Source organism: Pantherophis guttatus, chromosome 2, assembly GCF_059756535.1.
Source record: "Pantherophis guttatus breed Tessera chromosome 2, ASM5975653v1, whole genome shotgun sequence".
Lineage (NCBI taxonomy): Eukaryota > Metazoa > Chordata > Lepidosauria > Squamata > Colubridae > Pantherophis > Pantherophis guttatus.
The window spans coordinates 259,964,611-259,985,490 of record NC_142064.1 but is presented as its reverse complement, the minus strand read 5'-3'; the positions used below and the strand labels follow the sequence as shown (position 1 = coordinate 259,985,490).

General features: G+C 41.8%; 1 protein-coding gene across 2 annotated transcripts; it reads right to left on the bottom strand.

Annotated features, from left to right (window-relative positions):
* Positions 1-1,239: 1,239 nt before the first annotated feature.
* On the bottom strand, positions 1,240-20,877 carry ATF6B (activating transcription factor 6 beta). 2 transcript variants are annotated; one of them, XM_034421448.3, is made up of 16 exons: positions 20,625-20,877; positions 18,755-18,858; positions 17,802-17,886; positions 15,364-15,479; positions 15,109-15,238; positions 12,467-12,643; positions 12,058-12,245; positions 11,096-11,281; positions 9,436-9,527; positions 7,829-8,002; positions 6,265-6,372; positions 5,917-6,007; positions 5,179-5,249; positions 4,111-4,222; positions 2,251-2,335; positions 1,240-2,155 (listed from the first exon to the last, which is right to left on the bottom strand). In XM_034421448.3, exons 1-16 carry the CDS (start codon positions 20,707-20,709, stop codon positions 1,881-1,883), a joined length of 2,079 nt encoding a protein of 692 aa, XP_034277339.2. In that variant the 5' UTR covers positions 20,710-20,877; the 3' UTR covers positions 1,240-1,880. The 2 variants fall into 2 exon arrangements, with proteins under 2 accessions (XP_034277339.2, XP_034277340.2); XM_034421449.3 differs by having other exon boundaries at positions 17,802-17,883; positions 20,625-20,796.
* Between the last annotated feature and the right edge of the window lie 3 nt (positions 20,878-20,880).

The window sequence follows — 20,880 nt, the reverse complement described above, 5'->3', positions numbered from 1 at the left end:
AAAGAAAAAGTTCCGGTTTCATCTCTATTCTCTGTTCTGTTATCCCCTCCAACCACTTTCTTATCTTACACCACTATTTTCTAATCTTAGGGCAGGTCCACCACATGTGGTAGAACGTTCCTTGTTTATGACCACACCTCCAATATTCTGGGGACCTGTTCAAGAACATCTTGGCAAATCTCGCTGGTGGCAGATGCCATCAATAAAACATTCTGTAGAGGTTCTCCTTATAAGCAGCTGACATGGTTAGTTTGTAGTTTCTCTCCCATAATTTATCCCATTGATTTAATTGAATATTGTGTCCAAAATTTCTCGCCTAACTAATAATTGTCTCTTTCACAGTTTTTTTCCATTTTAAATTTTAACAAAAAATTGTACGTTTTTGTAATCATTTTTTCCTAATAGTATCTTGTCAAGTTCCAATTGTTCTGTATATATACCATGTTGTTCCCGATCTTTTTTATATTTTGTTCTAATTTGCAGGTATGGCCACCAATCAATTTTTATCCCCTGGTTTCTTAAATCCTGCTCTTATTTTAAATTTCCAAATCCGTCTAAAAGTTCCGAGTATCTTACTACTTTGTTTATGTCCAATATGTTGGGATAAATTATGGCCTCCATTCTTGATATCCAAACTGGAACTTTCATTTAATGATTTTTCCTTATATTATCCTAAATATTTATCAAAGCATTTCGCACTAGATGTTTCTGGAAATATCTATGGGTTTTATTTTTTCCTTCTATAAGGAAAGGGATGGCACATTTTCCATAAAAATGTGTGCCATCCCAATTGAAGATCGTGGCCTTCTAATGTTAATACACTCTTATTTCTTAATTGAACCCAATCCTTTAGTCACGTTATTGCCGCCGCTTGATAATATAGTTCCCAATTGGGTAAGCCGAAGCCCCCTTTGGTTCTGGAGTCCTGAAGAAGTTTGTGTTTTATTTGGGCTTTTCCCCCCCCAACCAAATAAATTTACCTATTATTCTATTTAATTGATAAAAAAATGCTTTCCCTAATCTTATTGGAGCGGAGTCTTAATCCAGAATCATTTATTGGCTGTTCCAACAAACGTTTATTGCACGTGTGATGTTGCAGGGCTGATTCATAGCAAAACAAAAAAACCCACCCACAAACCCACCAAATGCAGCACTTTTGCTTTTTTGGTTTGTGTCATTTTGCTGTTGGGTTATTCTGTTTTGACATTAGAACAAAAAAAACAGGAATTAAGTATGAAGTTTGTTTGTAGCTATTCTTTATTTTAAAAAAAACCACAATTAGGGAAATTACAAACACACACACAAAAAAAGACCCAGGACAGCAGGCCTAAGTGCCACCAGAGCAATTTTGAAGAGGACAGCATACACACTTCAACACACACTCAACCGACTCACACTTTCGGTCTCTCCCTCTTTTGTGGAAAAGAGAACATTCATCCTTCTTTACACTCTCACACTTCCCAGCTTCCAGACAGTAGTTGTGGACACCTCTAGTGTCCGTCCCTTATTTTCACCCAGCGCTATCTCGGCCTCCCCCCACCCCAAGGAGATGAGCCAGAGGTTTCTTTGGGGCAATGCTCGGGCCCAGGCCTCCGCAGCAGCAGCAGCTCAGCACCCCACCCCTCCTTTGCAGGAGAAAACTCCATTAAGCCTTCTTGGAAGCAGCAGTTGGGCATGGACCAAGGAACTTCTTGAGAAAGAGGCTTGAGGGGTGGGAGAGAGAGTAACGGCCCCCAGATCTGTCCAACCAGCGTACGGTATACCCATCCGTCTTTCGGGCAGGGATAGCCCCGAGGAGCGGGGGGACGGGACGGGACATCCAAGTCCCTGGTTGGAAGAATGTCACTTCCAGGAATGTCACTTCCTTTTCCCGATTCCAACTAGCCCCCTCCGTGTTCCCCGAAGTAGAGGGTGCGATGGGAATGCCGCCGAGCCGTGGACAGAGTAGAGCGATGAGACCGCAACGTTGTGCGGGGGGTTTTCCCAGAAAAGGCAGGCGGGGACGGCTGGGTGCGGTTGTCGGATGGGGTGGTGCCTTGGCGTCTCAGGAAAGGGGGCACCGTGGAGCTCTTGATGTGGATGACGCGGGTGTCCATGACCTCGCAGTCGACCTGCATCATGACTTCGTAGCCCAGGGAGGAGCCGTAGAGGCTCTCTGGAGAAAAGAAAAAAAGACATTGAAATGCAGCCGCCTTTTGGAAAGAGGGTGGCCGCAGCCCAGCCTCTCCCGAGAGGTTCGGTTTCTTTTACCGTTCAGAGCCATGGCCGGCATCACCAGGGACATTTTAGGGCGAGAGGTTTTGTTGTGGCTGATGGCAGGCAGCAGCAGGTGGTCCTAAGAGAAAAGGAGACCTGTATCAGGTAAGGCAGTGGCCCCCAACTTTTTGGGCATCAGGGACCAGTTCCGTGGAAAGAGGTTTTCCCATGGACCGGGGGGGGGGGGAGGGGCGTGGTTTTGCGTGCTATCTGCATCCCACCGATGGGGCTTTGCTTGTTTGTGCAGACTGGTTTCAGGCACGCTGCGGACTGGGGGTTGGGGACCCCTGAAGGAAGGATCCAAAATACTGATAATTAATCAGGGCAGTGTATTTATTGCTATTTGCCTGTTTACAGGAATCTCACAAGACTAACTGCGCTCTCTAGAACTTGATAAGCCCTCCAGGGTTTACGGGATTCTCTGTCACTTCCTCCCCTTCAGGGATTCCAGGCTAGCCAATCTCTTAACTCCTCCCCTCTCCACACTTCAGCTCCTGATTCCACCCCATCAAATGAGACTTAGCTTTATCACTGACCCAGTACCATTGGTCTCCTTGCACCAGAGAGCTTGTAAAATGGAAGCTTCCTTCAGCATGAGGAGACAATTGTGGTGCTTCCCAAAACAGCAACTTCTGCCATTTGCAGCAAGAAAGGGAGAGAAGGATCTAAACAATACATTGTATAACCCAGATCCTTCACCACTAAACAGACCAGATTTTCTTAAAAGGAACCACCACTTCTCACTGGAGACTTCAAATTTACCAACAGGCTTACCTCACTTTCCTTCATTTAAGTTCTTGGCCTCTGCTAAACAAATAATTCCCTCAACACTGTCAGACTATTTACTACGTCTGCACTACTATTAATCTTCTCATTGTTCCCATCACCCATCTCCTTCCGCTTATGACTGTATGACTGTAACTTTGTTGTTTGTATCCTTATGATTTATATTGACTGTTTCCTAATATTTGATTGCTTATTTGTACCCTATGACTATCATTAAATGTTGTACCTTATGATTCTTGATGAACGTATCTTTTCTTTTATGTACACTGAGAGCATATCCAAAACAAATTCCTTGTGTGTCCAATCACAATTGGCCAATAAATAATTCTATTCTATTCTATTCTATTCTATTCTATTCGATTCGATTTATAATTTATTTTTTATCTAGAGACAGAGACATTTGCATATTCTCACATTTCAAAAGGAATTCCCTATTTGCTTCTCTCCCTCTGCATGCTTTCTATTGTCTGTTTTTCAGCACAAGAGTTCTGGCCTACCTCTTCAGTACGTGAAGGTTTCCTCTATTGCTAACTTAATTTTCCCTTGCAAGGGTTTTAGCAAAAGCTGGACCCCCACACACATTTGAACACACTGGCCTGGTCTTCATAAAATCAACCCATAAACCTAATAAAATAGCTATTGTTTACAAACCTTTATTTGTGGTTCAACAGCACTGCTGTAATGGTACGTGGGAAGAACCTTGAGAAATGAAGGGAAGAGATGCTGCCTAGAAGCAGGCGTCTCCAACTTTAAGACTTGTGGACTTCAACTCCCAGAATTCCCATGCTGCCTAGGGAATCCTGGGAGTTGAAGTCCACAAGTCTTAAAGTTGTCAAGATTGGAGACCTCTGGCCTAGAGAACAATCAGATAAAAGTGGAGGGAGCCAACAACTGAATAAGGGGCAGAGAAAGAAACTTGGTCAGGAACCCAATCAAGCGGTGAAAAAAGACAGCTGGAGATTTGTAATTTCACGCTTGCAAGATTCTGTTAATGTAGCTATACAATTATGTAGAATTAGCTCATCCTGGGTTTCTTGGTCTGGTTTACTTGGGAGGCTCTTCACTCACCCTGCGGAAGGACACAACGTAAAAAGTATCCTCTCGGCGGTCAATGGCATCCATGAAGTCATGTTCTGTATGGTCGGGATGCTGATACACCTGTAACTGTCTCAGAGAATCCCTAAGAGGGGAGGAAAAAAACAAGATACAAAGCATTTTTTCCCCTATCCTGACACATGCACTTCACAAAGCCGTAGGATACTGCATTGGAGTCTGAAATGGAGATGGAGAGAGAAAAAGAGGCTCAACGATACACAACTTAGAGAAGGGAGCAACTGATAATTATTGTAGAAGATGATCAGGCTAAGCCTGAGAGAGGGCAAATGCGTCATCAGTCTCGAGTCCCTTCACACCCGCAGGAGATCTAAATTCAGCCCACCTTGAATTCCATTGATTCTGTTATCTACCGTTAATTTGCTTTGACTGTTAGTAGTTCAGATTCTTGAAGAGAGCTAAACCTCGTAATAAATCTCTATGTTCATTCCAACTGCCGGGATTTCCTGATTTTCTGCACTTGACAACTACTTCATACAGAGCTGCGGTGACGCAGTGGTTAGAGTGCAGTACTGCAGGCTACTTCTGCTGACTTCCAGCAGTTTGGTAGCTTGATTCTCACCAGCTCAAGGTTGACTCAGCCTTCCATCCTTCCGAGGTAGATAAAATGAGGACCCAGATTGTTGGGGGCAAAATGCGGACTCTGCAAACTCTTACAGAGGGCTGTAAAGCACTGTGAAGTGGTATGTAAGTCTAAGTGCTATAGCTATCCTGGCAGGTGTCCCAGGAAAGGTTCAGGAGGCCATTGGTGCCATAATCCAACTAAACAAGAACCATAATTATTCCCTCCTTGAAATAACTGGAAAAGAGGAGATAGGATTTCCCACGCTATGGATCACTGCAATAATTTGAAACGAGCAACTCCGATACTACCATAAGGAAACATTACTGGTTTCAACTAAGAGGAAAACCCACAAGTGGGCAGGAAAGAGTAGAAGAAACCACAATATTCCTGTTGGGATGAAGACTCCAGACAAAATTCTCAGAGAGAAGGCAAGAGAATCTGCCACAAGAGCAACTTACCCCTCAGGGTATTTGGGAGGGGTGGCTGGAACATAGTGGGAAGGGCTCGGAGGCTTCTTTTGCGGCTTCTCCTGAAATCCGAAATACATGGGTTGTAGGTAAGGATGGGAGAGATGCCTAGGAGAGGCACCAGGATTTCTTACATTTTAATTACCGTATTTTTCGGACTATAAGACGCACCGGAGTATAAGACGCACCAAGATTTTGAAGGGGTAAACACGAAAAAAAGTTTTTGCCCTCTATGGCGCCCTGGAACACTCTGCAGGCCTCCGAAACCCTGTGTGTGTCCCTTTTTTGCGAAAAACGGTCCCATTTTCTGCAAAAACGGGGCCTGCAGAGGGTTTGGGAGGCCTGTAGAGTGCTCCTGGGGGCTGGGGAGGGCGAAAACGCCCCCATTTTTGTGAAAAATGGGCCCATTTTTGGCCTCCCAACCCCCCCACACTTCATGTTTTTGCCCTCCCCAGCCCCCAGGAACACTCTGCAGGCCTCCCAAACCCTCTGCGCATCCCATTTTTGCCAAAAACAGGACATGTGGGGTGGGGTTTTGTGAGGCCAAAAATGGCTGTATTTGGTGTATAAGACGCACCAACATTTCCACCCTCTTTTGGGGGGGAGGGGAAGTGTGTCTTATACTCCAAAAAGTATGGTACCCCTTTTTTTTTCTTATTCACAAGCTACTGGATACTGGTCTTGCTCAGGGCCTGTTTTCCTTTCCCTCAAGATGTTGTCATGTCCCACCTGGCTTCCCTGAGCTGCTTTGCGAGTTTGTAAAGGTTTCCTCCGGTTGATCTGATGTCGTCGGACCCAGCCGCTGAGCTCATCTGCCAACCTAGAGGTGGGAGAGGAAGTAATGGAGGATTATCTATCAATCTGCAAGCTTCTAAACCAGTGTTTTTCAACCCTGGTTGAAAATCCAACCCATTTGAAGATGTGTGGATTTCAATTCCTAAAATTCCCCAGCCAGACATGTTGGCTGGGGAATTCTGGGAGTTGAAGTCCACACGTCTTCAACTTGCCAGGATTGAGAAACACTGCTTGAAACTAATAGTTAAGGAGTATCAACTATTTCCTCTCCACAGGACCTACCGGAGCGATTCAGTGCGATTAAATTGGCGGCAATCTGAAGCGAGGAACAGCTCGTCCAGGTCCCTCAACATGAGGTCCTTCATCTCTGAGAAGGGAGTTGACAGGTTCCTGAGCATGGGAAAGGGAGAAAATTACAGGTAGCCCTCAACTTACAACAGTTCATTTAGTGACCATTCAAAGTTACTACGGCACTGAAAAAGGTGACTTACGACCATTTTTCACAGTTGCCACCTTTCTAGCATCCCCATGATCATGGGATCAAAATTCAGATGCTTGGCAACTGGTTCATACTTATGACCATTGCTGTGTCTCAAGGTCACGGGACCCTCTTTTGCGACCTTTTGACAAGCCAAGTCAATGGGGAAACCTGCTGGGTTTCTAATTTATCAACTGCAGCGATTCACTTAACAACCGTGGCAGAAAGGTCATAAAATGGGGCAAAACGCACTTAACAAATGTCTCAACAATAAAAATGTTGGGCTTCATTGTGTTCGTAAGTCAAGGACCACCCGTGTAGTCAAAATTCTCAGCCATTGAACAGGTAACTCTGGGCAGAAAGAAACCCCACATCCCTCATTTGCAAACAAGAACCACTAGCCGCAAAGCATGACCGCATCAGTATCACAATACGCAAGCAGCCCTTGGAGCATTCTGTCCTACATGTAAATCATCCTTTTAAAAAAATATAAATACAAATGCACCACTGTCAGCCCTTCAAGGTAGTCCAGATAAGAAGCACCAACTGTTGAGTATTAACACTACCTTTATTGTAAGGTTACGAGAACAGAATCTTGCTGACCTGAAAGTACCTTTTTCCCTCCCTTATTTTTACTTTCCTCAAAACTGGAGATGGTCACCTATGATGCTTTCTCCATCCTCAATCCTCCTTCCGTCATAAAAGTAAAGGTTTCCCCTGTCCAGTTGTGTCTGACTCTAGGGGACTTTGCTCATCTCAGTTTCTTAGCAAAGGGAGTCAGCATTGTCTGCAGACACTTCCATGGTCTACTCTATACTATACGCCAAGGCGAACACAATGCTGGTACCTTCCCATCAAGGGGTACCTATTTATCTACTTTCATCTGCAGGTTTTCAATTTGCTAAGTGGGCAGGAGCTGGGGCAAGTAACAGCCCATCATGCAGCGTTCGGGTCTCAAACCCATGCTGTTAGCTTTCCAGCTGACAAGCTCAGCATCTTTAACCGCTAAGCCACTGCATTCCTTTCCTTCCCACATATCATTACAATTACTTAGATGTCTTTCGTGTGATTGGGTAGGAAGATGCTGCAGCTTAAAAAACAAAACAAGGCTATTGTTTAACGCATTGTAAGCCGCCCTGAGTCTCCGGAGAAGGGCGGCATATAAAATCAAATTAAAAAAAAAAAACAACCAATACAGGATCATTCGGCAACAATGGTACTCTAAATCAATGTTTCTCAACCTCAGCAACTTTAGACTTCAACTCCCAGAATTAAAGTTGCTGAAGTTCAGAAACAATATAGGGAAATGGCGGCCAGCTGCTTCTCTTGGCACATTATTTCATTTTACACTTTCTGCATCCAAATTACCGGAATTGGGGCTTGCCTGGCCTTGCCAGGGTCTCCTCCTGCTGTTCTTCCTGCTCCTCTTCTGGTATTTCAAGAGCTTCTTGTGTAATGCTTAGAAGATGCCTCTGGCCTGGGCCAGACTCGGGTTCCTGCTTGGGCTGAGACACATCTGCAACTTTGTGCTTGGTGGTGATGCTGGAGAGATTTAAAAAATGGAATCAGGTCTTAGCCTCTCACTATACAGAATTACTTCTGGCCTACATAGTCTAGTAAACTGCCTCCAAACTACCATCCTTTTGTAAAAATCAAATGCAAGAATGGGCTAGAGTAGTAACTGTGTCACTCCAATTCTTCCTGAATCTGTCCCAACAGTGGGGACAAGATCATGTGAAGAAGATGGTGAATAAGTTTGCCCAGTATTCTCATAACTATCAACAAAAAGGTAGCAAAGCAGGAAAACAGTGTCTATGGATTGCAGCAGGGATACGCATGGATACAGAGGGCAAAGCAAACTCTTATAAAGCCACTAATAAAAGTGAAAAAATTATGTACCACTTTAAAGACTGAGCTTTTGTGGACGAGAGTCCATTTGCCAGAACATAAAGTGAGCAGGGGGAAGAAGCCAGAGGGGGACAATGAATTATTAACAAGGCTAAGGTACATTTTTTAAAATACAGACTTTAAATTTATAGCGGTGCTTTTCAATCCTGACAACTTTTAAGATGGGCGGATGTCAACTCCCAGAATTCCCTAGCAAGCATGCTGACTCGGAAATTCTGGAAGTTGAAGTCCGCACATCTTAGTTACCAAGTTTGAAACAAACTGGGTTTACAGACTCCAAAGGCATGAACAGCAATTCAACACAGGATTCTCTAATATGAGAAAAATATTTTTAAAAACAAAAAAATTAAGCAGCTTTTAATTTAGAAAATGAATGAAAATTAAAAAGCTTAAAAAAATGAATGAAAACTAAAAAGCTTAAAAAAATCAGTCAGTAATATACTGTAGGCTATAGGAGATGGACAAGGAGGGTTAAACATGTTATCAGTTTAGAGTCCTTACGTTCCCACAAGAAACCGAAGTCCAGCTGCCATGAATTCCGTTGATGCTTTTGATAGCACCAATTTGGCTTGACTATTAGATTTGTGTATATGGGTAGCATGATATAAACTGAATTCTACTACTATTCCTGATTTCCTGCACCTGATATGAATCTGATTTACTAACAGACAGGCTGAATTGGTGCTAGATAAGGGTCAATGGAATTCATAGGGGGCTGGACTTAGGTCTCTTGTGGGAATGTTAGGACTCTAAACTTTAACCCCACCCTCATGTGTACTTGCTCATCTCCTATATAGTCTCCTATGCAGCTCTGTAAAAGTGAATTCAACAGACAGGCAACATTCTTCTCAGAAGGTTCACACAAAAAGAAATCCTTTACAGCCATTTTATTGAACAAATAGTAACATGACTGAGGGACCATTTTCCGTCCACAGCTACAACAGATGAAGCTGAACTGTCCCAGCAATTCGACAACTTCAAAGGACTTCCAGACGGAGAATGATAAGCGACACAATCTCACAACTCAAGCTGAGCATGGAAACCCCAAAAGCGCCAGGAAGTCTCACCTGACAGAGCCAAAATTGAAGGCTACGAAGAGCAGCACAACCATAACACAAATCACTTTTCGGTTCCCGGAGCCAAACTTCAGGTCGCTGTTCTATATGGGAAGACAGGCGAGTCATCAGGCATCCCAGCACACCGCATTCATAATTTACAGCTCCTTCTAACGGAATGGTATGATTGAATGTTTTGGCTTTTCCCAACTCCTGGCTGAAATGCTGAACTAGAGCAACTAATTGCTAAGTTATCCTGACTAATATTGGACCATCAAGTTGATATCGGCTCTTAGTGACCACATGGATAGATTTTCTCCAGGACAATCTGTCCCCAGCCTGGTTTTTCAGGTCTTCCAATAGTGCAACTAAATTATCCTGCTAACAGCCATCAGAATTGGATAAATGAAACCTGCCAGAACAAAAGGGTCATACCAGCATTCACAACAGGACCCTAAGGTCTCCAAAAATATAGGAAATATTTCAAAACATGAAGACACCATCAGCTGACATTCCAGCTTACTAGGAACTGGCCAGCTCAATAGTAAAAGGGTTAGAAAAAGTATTCCAAAAGTGTTAGAATATTACACTATATCTTATATCAGTAGAGGAAAAAATGAGGAATTGACTGCGCTCATATATAATATTGAAGCATACAATGGTTTGTTTCATTGTGGCTTAATGTGCTATGTTAATTTTGTAAATGGTATTATATTCAGAAGTCAAAAATACAGGTAATCTTCAATTTTCGGCCAGTTGCTTAGGACCGGTTGAATGGACTGCAAAAAAGATACTTATGATCCGGATTCAAAGTTCTGACAACCGAGCCCCATTCCTCCCCCTCAGGCACCTGATCATATATTGGACACTCAGCAAACCAGCCTACATTACGGCCATTTGTGGTGTCCCATGGTGACATGACCACAATTTACCTCATAAACAATTTCCAGCCAAAAAACATCCATTGCAGACAATGGGTTCACTTAATAACGCTGTGGTAAATGACGGCAGATTCGCTTAACTATCACAACAAAAAATGTTATAAAATTCGGTCATTCCTATGATGACCTGCTTAACGACCAGCACGAGTTACAACTGTAATTCTGGGCTCACTTAGGATAGAGGTCCCAACCCTCAGGCCGCACTTCTGAACTGGGCCACGCAAGTGGTGAGTGCGCGTGTGCACATGCAGCTCCACTTACGCGAATGGCAGGCCCTCTTGCTTGCATGCAAAGCTCCATTTGTGTGAGCGGTGGGCACAGGCTCCACTGCTTGTGCAAATGAAGCTGTGCCTGTTCATGCACGCACCTGCCACTCGCACAGAATCATTCCCCCGCATTCCCCCCACCAGGCCCCCTAGCTGGAAAAGATGTGGACCACTGACTTAGGGTCATAACTCGAGATCTACCTGTAAGGAAAGCTCCCTAGCCCAGGGGAAAATGAAAGGTGGAGAATGAATCTAAATGGATTGTCCCAGAGATATATGGATATTCTGAACTGTGGCATTTCAACTGGGAAGTCGATGTAAGCAAACATAGCCATCTTCTGTTACATATCCCATTTGAAAATCGAAAAAGTTCTCAGCTATCATCCCCATGATGTGGGGGCTAATCATGACAAGGTGCTTTTTGTAAGAAAGCCACAAGTCTCCTTCCTGGTAGAAGGGGCTCACCTCATCCAGGACACCATCTAGCCGGCGCCGAAGGATAGCATTCTCCCGCCGTAGCCGCTCATTCTCTGCAAGGGCCTCTCGCAGACGGGATTCCAATCCTTGGAGGTATTCCTTCTTTTTTCGGCGGGACTGACAAGCCGATTCACGGTTTTTTATCATCCGCTGCTGCCTTTTCAGGACCTTGATCTTGAACAAAACAGAAAGGAAAATAATATTCATATCCATAGTATAAAAGAAAGGACACATTTTCTTTTCTGTGCTTGTTTTCTGAAATTCAGTTCTACATTTCGCATCAAAGGTAGGTCACATAGAGCTCTTTGCATCCTCTAGATCCTCTGCTGACTTTAGTTCAATATTCTGATTTGTTCACTAGGTGAAACTTGTCCTGTTTATCTTATTTTCTCTTCTGCCACAACAATTGGCAACAGTTATGTGCTATAAATTTACAAACTGTTGCTATTGTACTTATCTCCCTTTTTGGAGATCGTTAAAATGTAGTAGCTTAACAGAACAGTGTACCTACTCCGGATGTGAGCTGCCTTTAAATCTGCCCATGTGGAGTCTTTGGTGCTCCGTGAGCTTGGTTGTTTGCAGACATTTCAGTACCTGACTAGGTAACATCATCAGCATTAGTGAATGTAGGGTTTGCTTTTTTGTTTCTGTTTTCTGTTTCAAGCAGAAAACAATATTCTAATCAAAGAACTGCCAAGGGGGGAAAAAAGCCACCACATCTCCACCAACATTGGCAGGGCAAAACAATGCTTATCAACAGACAACAAACTTCACTCCCCTTCTAACACCGATGTTACCTAACATCTGGAAGCAAACAAACCAAACTCATAAAGCACCAAGAATCTCACGTTTCATCGCTGAGCTAAAGAGATTCTCTTCTATTGGAATCTGCCCAGGATTTGATGTCATTGGAAGAGAAAACATTCTGGAACTAAGGACTTCAAACTTACATCAATCTCTTGGTTGCAGGATCCTATCTGCGCTGGTGCAGGGATGATCGTTTTAGCTTCTGGCTTGGGGACTGAGGGGGCTGGTTTAGGTGAGAGAACTTCCTTCACCGGAGACTGAACCTTGATCAAACCAGACACTGGGAGATGCAACAGCTCAGACTGGGAAATCACAACACTCTGTGCTGGAACTGAGGCAAAAAAAAAACAAAAACCCACAACCCTGCTTCACATACACTGTAATCTTCAGATAAGAAAACAAAAGTTCTTTCCTCAAAATATCCTACCCCCCCCTCCCCAAAAGCGAAGAAACCCGTGCACCATCCCATAGGACGTTTCCAGTCTGTACACATTCCGCTACTGGAAACTGCTCCATTCATGTCCAAAAATAAAGTCCTTCTGGTCAGCTTACCTGAGATTCCAGGATTGACGGTCTGTGATTGGGTTACAGGTACTGGCTGCAACAAGATGGTCTTATTGGAAGAGGATGCTGGCTGTCCTGGGAGAGCGGTCACCACGACAGGCTTTGGTTGAATGGGGGGCTTCCGACTAAGGATGCTCTCTGTTTTATTGGGAGCTGCTGGTTTCCCTAAAAGAGAATTGAATAGTCAAAACAACCTGTAAGAATCTATTACAGTCTTAATCAATTGTACCGATGGAGCCACCTTGAGTTGGGAAACACGCAGCTATTATCATCGTGAAGGAGGAAAAAAAAACAGAACAGGAAATAAACGAGAGATCATATATTTATTGCTTCCTTTCTTCAATGCTTTTTCAAGAGGCAACTGGACTTTCCGGGTTTTTTTCAGCTCTGAACTGAAGCAGCTTCTTGGATGAGAAGCGAAACATCTTCAAAGAAAAAACAGGAAGTCCAATTGCCTCTTGGAAAAAGCACATTTGGGACAACCATGACTTAGATGACTGAGAATCTCCATAGACTTTCTGTATAAGTTTAATTTAAGAAATGTCTAGTTTAATGAAAAGAAGGACTAGGGGGAGACATGAGAGCAGTGTTCCAATAACTCAGGGGCTGCCACAAAGAAAAGGAGGTCAAGCTATTCTCCAAAGCACCTGAGGGCAGGACAAGAAGCAATGGGTGGAAACTTATCAAGGAGAAAAGCAACTTAGAACTAAGGAGACATTTCCTGACAGTTAGAACAATTAATCAGTGGAACAACTTGCCTCCAGAAGTTATGAATGCTCCAACACTGGAAATTTTTAAGAAGATTTTGGATAACTATTTGTCTGAAGTGGTGTAGGGTTTCCTACCTAAGCAGGGGGTTGGACTAGAAGACCTCCAAGGTCCCTTCCAACTCTGTTATTCTAAAATTCTATAAATTCTATAATTCTATAATGCACAAACTTATAAAAGAAACATTAAAAAGGAAAGAAAACATATAAAATATTTATGTACGGACAATATAACATTTATTCAATATGTTATCAGAAGTACTTAACCTGGTAAGTAAAAAAAAATCATAGTCTCCATTGAAAATTAGACCCTTGCTAACAAGTCATGAACATTCACTAACATTCTAACTAGTGTGGGTGAGGTGCCAACTGTTAGGATTTAAATTACAAAAGCTGATGTGCAAATATGAAATGTTGGCTTGGCTCAGAAAACTAAACACAAAGCCAAGAACTGGAAGAGCAACACAGAAAATCTGAAAAATCTGTAGGGGACGTCAAGGCTCACCTTGTACAGTAAGAAAGAACAGAACATGTTATAATATCTCTATGATGTTTCTTTCTATTTAAAGAAAATACATTAACATTTGTGCTTGTTTGTATGTCACTTCCTTTCCAAAAATAAACTAAGAGAAGCTTTTGGGGAAAAAAATGTAGTGTTCCAATATTTGAGGGGCTGCCACAGAGAGGAGGGGGTCAAGCTATTTTCCAAGGCACCTTAAATCCAGATAAGGAATAATGGATGGAAACTGAACAAGGAGAGATTAAACCTGGAAACAAGGATACATTTTCTGACAATGAGAACAATCGACCAATGGAACAGAAGTTGCCTTCAGAAGTTGGGGGAGCTTCATCACTGGAAGCTTTCAAGAAAAGATTGGACTGCCATCTGTCAAAAATGGTGTAGAGTTTGCTTGGGCAGAGGGTTGGACTAGATGACCTACAAGGTCCCTTCCAACTCTGTTAATCTGTACATCTCTGTAAAAAAAATTTGAATTCAATTTTTTGGAATAATATGGAAAGGATTTTCCTTTGACTTTTTCTTGGACATTTTTCCCAATTTTTTCCCCCTGATGAGCTCTACAGATCTGGAATATTTTCTGGCAGTCTCTTTTGTTCATGCAAAAGCAATTAACCAAATTCTTTCTAAACTGTTATGAATGGATGTCAGGGACATGGGCAGTTCACATACTAACGGAGCTCACAAAAAGTGTCCATCGAGAGACACTTTTTGTGAGCTCCTCAAAGGTCTCATCCCCACCCAGAAAGGAAAGTTAGAGAGAAGGGGAGGATAAATAATATCTGGACAGAATGTGCCGAGAGACAAAAAGAAAATGTCATATTGTCACTAACAGACAGGTTAGTTCGTTAGATTTAATTTACCTTCCAACCCACTCACCCATCCCCTGATATTCAGGAAGATTTTTTAAATATATTTTATATTTTTATTCAACATTTTTCACCTTTAAAATCACATTTACAGCTTTCCGTTATCGGAATTTTTTCTTAATTTCAACTTATCCTTTGGCTTATTGTGTACATGTACATTCTTATATCTTAAGTACTAATTTATATAATATATATAATATATACATATCTACTATACACTAAATATATATTTTTTTCATTATATTATCTTAACATTCACTATACATTGATTTTAGACTTCTTTTCCAGCAAGTTATACCACCTATTCCACGTAGAAAGACTTATTTTTTAATGCACAGGACACTCCAGCACCAGAATTTGTGTCTTCTTCATTGGTTATGAGCACCAATGCAAGCTTTGAAGTCTATCTATTGTTACTAAATTCAGTACAGAAGCGAGAAATAAATACTTGCTGCTACACGATTCTCCCCAACATACCTGTCTCGGAAGCTGGGACTACGTTTATGTGTACTGTTCCAAAGGGAGGTAAAAGGACATCTCCAAACATGCACGGAGGGGTTGGAGGATGCTCTGTCTTCACTCCAATCACATCACCTGGTCCAGCGATCTGAAAGAAAAACGAGTGTCTCAACACGACAGTCCCAATTATGGTTGTGTATTGAGAACTACCATTAAGTGTATTACCATCCGGGCACTGGGGTTGTCTACAAAGAAGTCTCTCAGAAAACCTACCTGCTCTGAGAGTTCGGCAGAAGAGGAGCCTGCCCCAGAAGAATCGGAGGAGGCCACAGATGAATCGGAGCAATGAGATGAGGCAGGGGAGACCGGCTCAGACTTTACTTGCAACTCTAAAAAAAAATGAGAATTACTTTCACCACCAGCCTGCTGATCCAAGACAAAAGGAAACTGATTGTTAAGTACTCCCTCTTTGCCTCTCACCCCCATTATCCTGAATGGAATGGAATGGAATGGAATGGAATGGAATGGAATGGAATGGAATGGAATGGAATGGAATGGAATAGAATAGGAATAGGAATAGGAAAATAAAATTCTTTATTGGCTAAGTGTGATTGGACACACCAGGAATTTGTCTCCAGTGTACATACAAGCTCTCAGTGTATATGCAAGCAACGTGATAAATCATGATCATAGTCATCATAAAAATACATTCATCATAAATCATAAATTACAACACTCAGTGATAGTCACAGGATACTAAATAATCAACATGAATCATACTAGGATACTAAATAAAATATAAATCGTAAGATACAAGCCTGTCCTCCCCACCTGCAATTTCTACAGTCAGCCCTAAGTGCTGAATCCCAAGGAAGCCATTTTTGTGGGCCTCTAATCCCATTCAGCTTCAACTGCCATGCCACCAGTTCCCTCCACCTGGGCCAGCAGAAGCAGCAGATCTCTCATTCTTGTCAGCTGAAAGGCTCTATAACTCTCTGAAGGCATAAAGAGGCAGCTATACTTCCTGCTTATAACACCTAAAGGAGAAGTAAAACTCTACAACAGCAAACCCAAATAGGAGAAACAGATAACTGAAGAGTTATCAGGTTCAAAAACTGCCTTCTCCCCAATGCCATGGCATTCCCCCCCCCCCACCATGAATGATAAAAGAATCTGATTATCCATAGATTCATGTTTCTTCTGCCTTGATTAAAAAATCAAGGTATGGAAGAAACCAACAAGTAACCTTGTGATCAGAAATTAACCACTCTGCAGGGTTGCTAATACTACAGCTACATGCTACCTACCTACCACAAGTACTGTCTTCAATAGACCTTGCCCAACTAATTCTCTTCCAGAACAGTTCCTATCACTCCTTTATAGCATTACTATTACTATTAATTTTCTCATTGTTCCTATCACCCATCTCCTCCCACTTATGACTGTTTGATTGTAACTTGTTGCTGTATCCTCACGATTTATATTGATTGTTTCCTAGTATGATTTGATTGCTTATCTGTTCCCTGTGACTATCATTAAGTGTTGTACCTTATGATTCTTGACAAATGTATCTTGTCTTTTTATGTACATTGACAGCATATGCACCAAAGACAAATTCTTCATGTGTCCAATCACACTTGGCCAATAAAGAATTCTAATCTAATCTAAATATGATTTTGCGGTTTAACTATGCCACTTAAAGAACTGTTAGGGATATGCCTCCATAGATTTGCACAAATAATTAAATTTGGATAGGTACAGAATTCTAATTAAGAGGAAAGTGACTTGCAGTTCATGGACTTTTAACTGGGTCTGCAGCACATCTACTTTTTAAGCAATATATTGCAGCCAAGATAATATCCAAACAACAGGATAAACTGTCAAGCCACAAACTGCATGCAATTTTCAGCCTCAATCAAAAAGGAAGTCAGAAATGGGGAGGTGGGGACAGGACAGGAAAGAGGAAAAAGCAAGCAAGTGAATCTCTTATCTCCTCTGCTCAGTCTTCAAGAAAAAAATTAATTGTCAATCAGTTAGAAAAGCTTGCTCCAGTTTTTTCATGCAGGACAGACACAAACTTTGCTCATTAAACTCTTACTGCACAAAACTACTCCCACACAAATTTCTGCACAGCCCAAAACAATTTTAGGAAGCAGAAATAAAAGCTATTTGCTGGATCAGATCAAAGGCTCATGTGGGCAACGATCAGGTAGGTGCTTCTGGGAAGGCAGCAGGCCACAAAAACAAATTTCATTTTTCTCCCACTCAAAAGAATTTTGCTACTAAATATAGATACCTTGTCCATCACTGTCTACTCCTGCTGTCAATGACTCACCAAAAACTTCCTAAAGGTATATATTTTTAACAGGAGGTACTAGAGATAAAATCTAGGATTTCTAACATGCAAAATACTTGTCTCTGATCATGTTTGCCAAATAACAGTGAGTAGGCAGGTTATACATACATTTGTATTAAGCTGAGATGGTAGGATAGCCTAATGTAAATCTCTTCCTTATGAATATCATCCTCCTCTTATCATTTCCAGAATGATATTGTCTTAATTTTTTTTGCAGAAAACACAATCTTCCAACAGCTTAAAAATCAATGGCCTTATAAAAATGTTTCTGAATCACAGATCCATCATAGTATCCTCAGTTCTACAACAGGTTCTCAATAACCTGCCTACCTCACATCTTCATGAAAATACTCACCTGGGAATAGAGATTCTTGCAAAGGATCCCAAGGTGGGTCTGGAGGCATAGTTTCCATGTCCAGATCAAAGCCATCACTGAACTGCTGGTATAGAAAGGACGATATAGAAAATAAAGCTTTTCATCTATGGGAAACAATAAGTCTGACTCTTTCTATCTAAGGAACAGGGTGTGTTTGCAGTGAGTGGATGTGTAACTGGAGGTATACAGGTAGTCCTCAACTTACAACAGTTCATTTAGTGATTGTTCAGTTATGTCATTGAAAAAAGTAACTTAAGACAATTTTCACATTTATGACCATTGCAGCATCCCCATGGTCACATAATCAAAATTCAGACAGTTGGCAACTGGCTCATATTTATGACAGTTGCATGTCCTGGGATCATGTGATCACCTTTTATAACCTTCTGAGAAGAAGAGTCAATGAGAAAACCAGATTCACTTAACCACCGTGTTATTAACTTAACAACAGCATTGATTCACCTAACAACTGCAGCAAGGTTGTAAAATGGGGCAAAATTCATTTAACAAATGTCTCACTTAGCAACATAAATTTTGGGCTCAATTGTGGTCATACATCGAGGACTACTGTAATTTGGAGTTCCAATTCAATAAGACTTTCAGGGCCAAACATAATATTCTTGGAATGCAATCCAAAATTGTATACATGACATGTCAGCCATTATAACTGGGGAAATTATCACCACCACATATCTGCCAGACCCCATTTTAACTTACATTTTAATGTGTAAGCCACATTAGAAGAAATAAAAAAGGCCCAAGTGGCAGGGATGGAAGTGATCAAGATGCTAAGGTCTATCAAATTCAACTTTTTATAAAGTTATAGAGTGGGAAAGAGAAAGAAAGACTTCAAATTGCTGAGAAGTGTGTCCTGCCACAGAGGCATACTGGGAAGCAAAAAAAAATTCTTCTAAAAGCAAAGATATTCTCACCGCAGAACGGGTACCATTACTGTCCATAATGCTGTGTTCAAGACAAGGGAAAAGTTCAGCTGCCACATCTCCATCATTATCCAAGCAGCTGTAGAGACCTGCATCTGGAGGGAGAGCAGCAAAATGCAATTGAATGAAGAATTAGCTGACTCAATTATTATCTCTAAATAATAATCATCAAACAACATCTGCTTATCGCAGATCCTTGGGAAGGACCCAGTAGTGCAGGGGTCTCCAAACCTGGCAACTTTAAGACTTGTGGACTTCAACTCTGGCTGGGGAATTCTGGGAGTTGAAGTCCACAAGTCTTAAAGTTGCCAAGTTTGGAGATCCCCTGCAATAGTGGATAAAAATGTCAAATCCAGCCTAAACATCTAACCACTAACAGTTGTACATATTACACAGTTATGCGCTTCCTCTAACTTTATTTCCTGGTACTTAATAGCTTAACTATTAGGCTGCCACCCAAACCAGAACAAAACTGGAAATACCGCTTATCTAAGCCAGTTACAGAGAACCATATGTTGCTGCCTAAAGTACTCATGCTACATTAAAAAAAAACGTGCATATGCCAGGTTAATAATTCCTTATAACGTCATGTGAATCTCTTTTTTATTTTGCAGGCCATAAAGTTTTCCCTATCGTTTACACAACACACCCTATGAACTGCGTATCATAAAAAACACCAAACGCTTCTTCCTTCTTCCATATCAGATCTCTTCAATTTTGATAACGCTAGTCTGGTATTATATAGATATATAGCTATAGATATGTATCTATTTTCTTACTATATAAAAAACATACACACACACACACACACACACACATATAATATAATATATATATGTGTGTGTGTGTGTATTTCTCTTTAGCCAGGTTCTTCCTACGTAAACCAAGATTTTTATGCAGCCCTAGTTCAGTGAAATCACAATCCACTAGTTTCTAGGCTTTTTTCAGGCAGCTAGCAAGCACCCTGCTGCCCTTTGGGAGACTAAGGAGACTAAGATAGATCTATTTCGGACTTATTTCTATTTCTATCTTAGTCTCCTTAGTCTCCCAATGGGCAGCAGGGTGCTTGCTGGCTGCCTGAAAAAAACCTAGAAACTAGTGGATTGTGATTTCACTGAACTAGGGCTGCATAAAAATCTTGGTTTACGTAGGAAGAACCTGGCTAAAGAGAAATACACATAAAGGCCTACGAAAAGAAAACAAATATATATATAAACACACACACACACACATAATAAAATATATATATAACCCTGGTATTACACACACACACACACACACACATATATATATATATATATATACACACACACACATATACATATACTACACACACACACACACACATATATATATATATCAGCCAAGGTTATATATATATATATATATAAAATACAGGTCTTTGGTTATTCGGGTTTTCTCCCGCGTAAAATTGGATATATATATATTTTATATATATATATATATATAAAAACACCCCAACACCTATATAGTGCAACACCTGAAAGACGAATGGTAAAGCCCATCGGAAGACCTTCCAGCTAAATAAACAGCCAATTCCTTCTGCTACAACCTTTAAGGACCAAGACCGTTATCGTTCTGCCTGTCAGACTCCAATTCAGAGCCTGACAGGCAGAAATGCAACAGGTGAAGCTTCTCCTTGGCGGAAAAGTTATATACACCCCGTTGCACACCGGCCTGATATCACCTGTTAAAAGCCATAGAGTTTTCCACAGAGTGTTCTTATGTATTAGCATTAGGGCCCCCCTGCAACCCCAAGCCTTGAAACCCGTGCATAGCCCAGGCCTGTAGGCCCTGCCCCCTCCTTCGGCCCAGTACTGCCCCTCCTTCTTCCATTCACCCCAGTCCTCGCTGCTCAGCAGGTTGTCTGCTCGGAAGCGGCTTGAATCGCTCAAAAGCAGCAACTCCGAAGCCAGCGCCGCCATCTTCCTTCCGCCTTTCCTATATACTATTACCAGCACCGACTTCCACCCAAGTCGATTGTTGCCGTAGCAACACCACCGCCCAATGGCATTCCTCTTCTTTCCTCTTCTGCCCAACCATGAGAGAGACGAGGCGGGACCCGACCGGCATACCCACCAACGGAACGGAAGGGT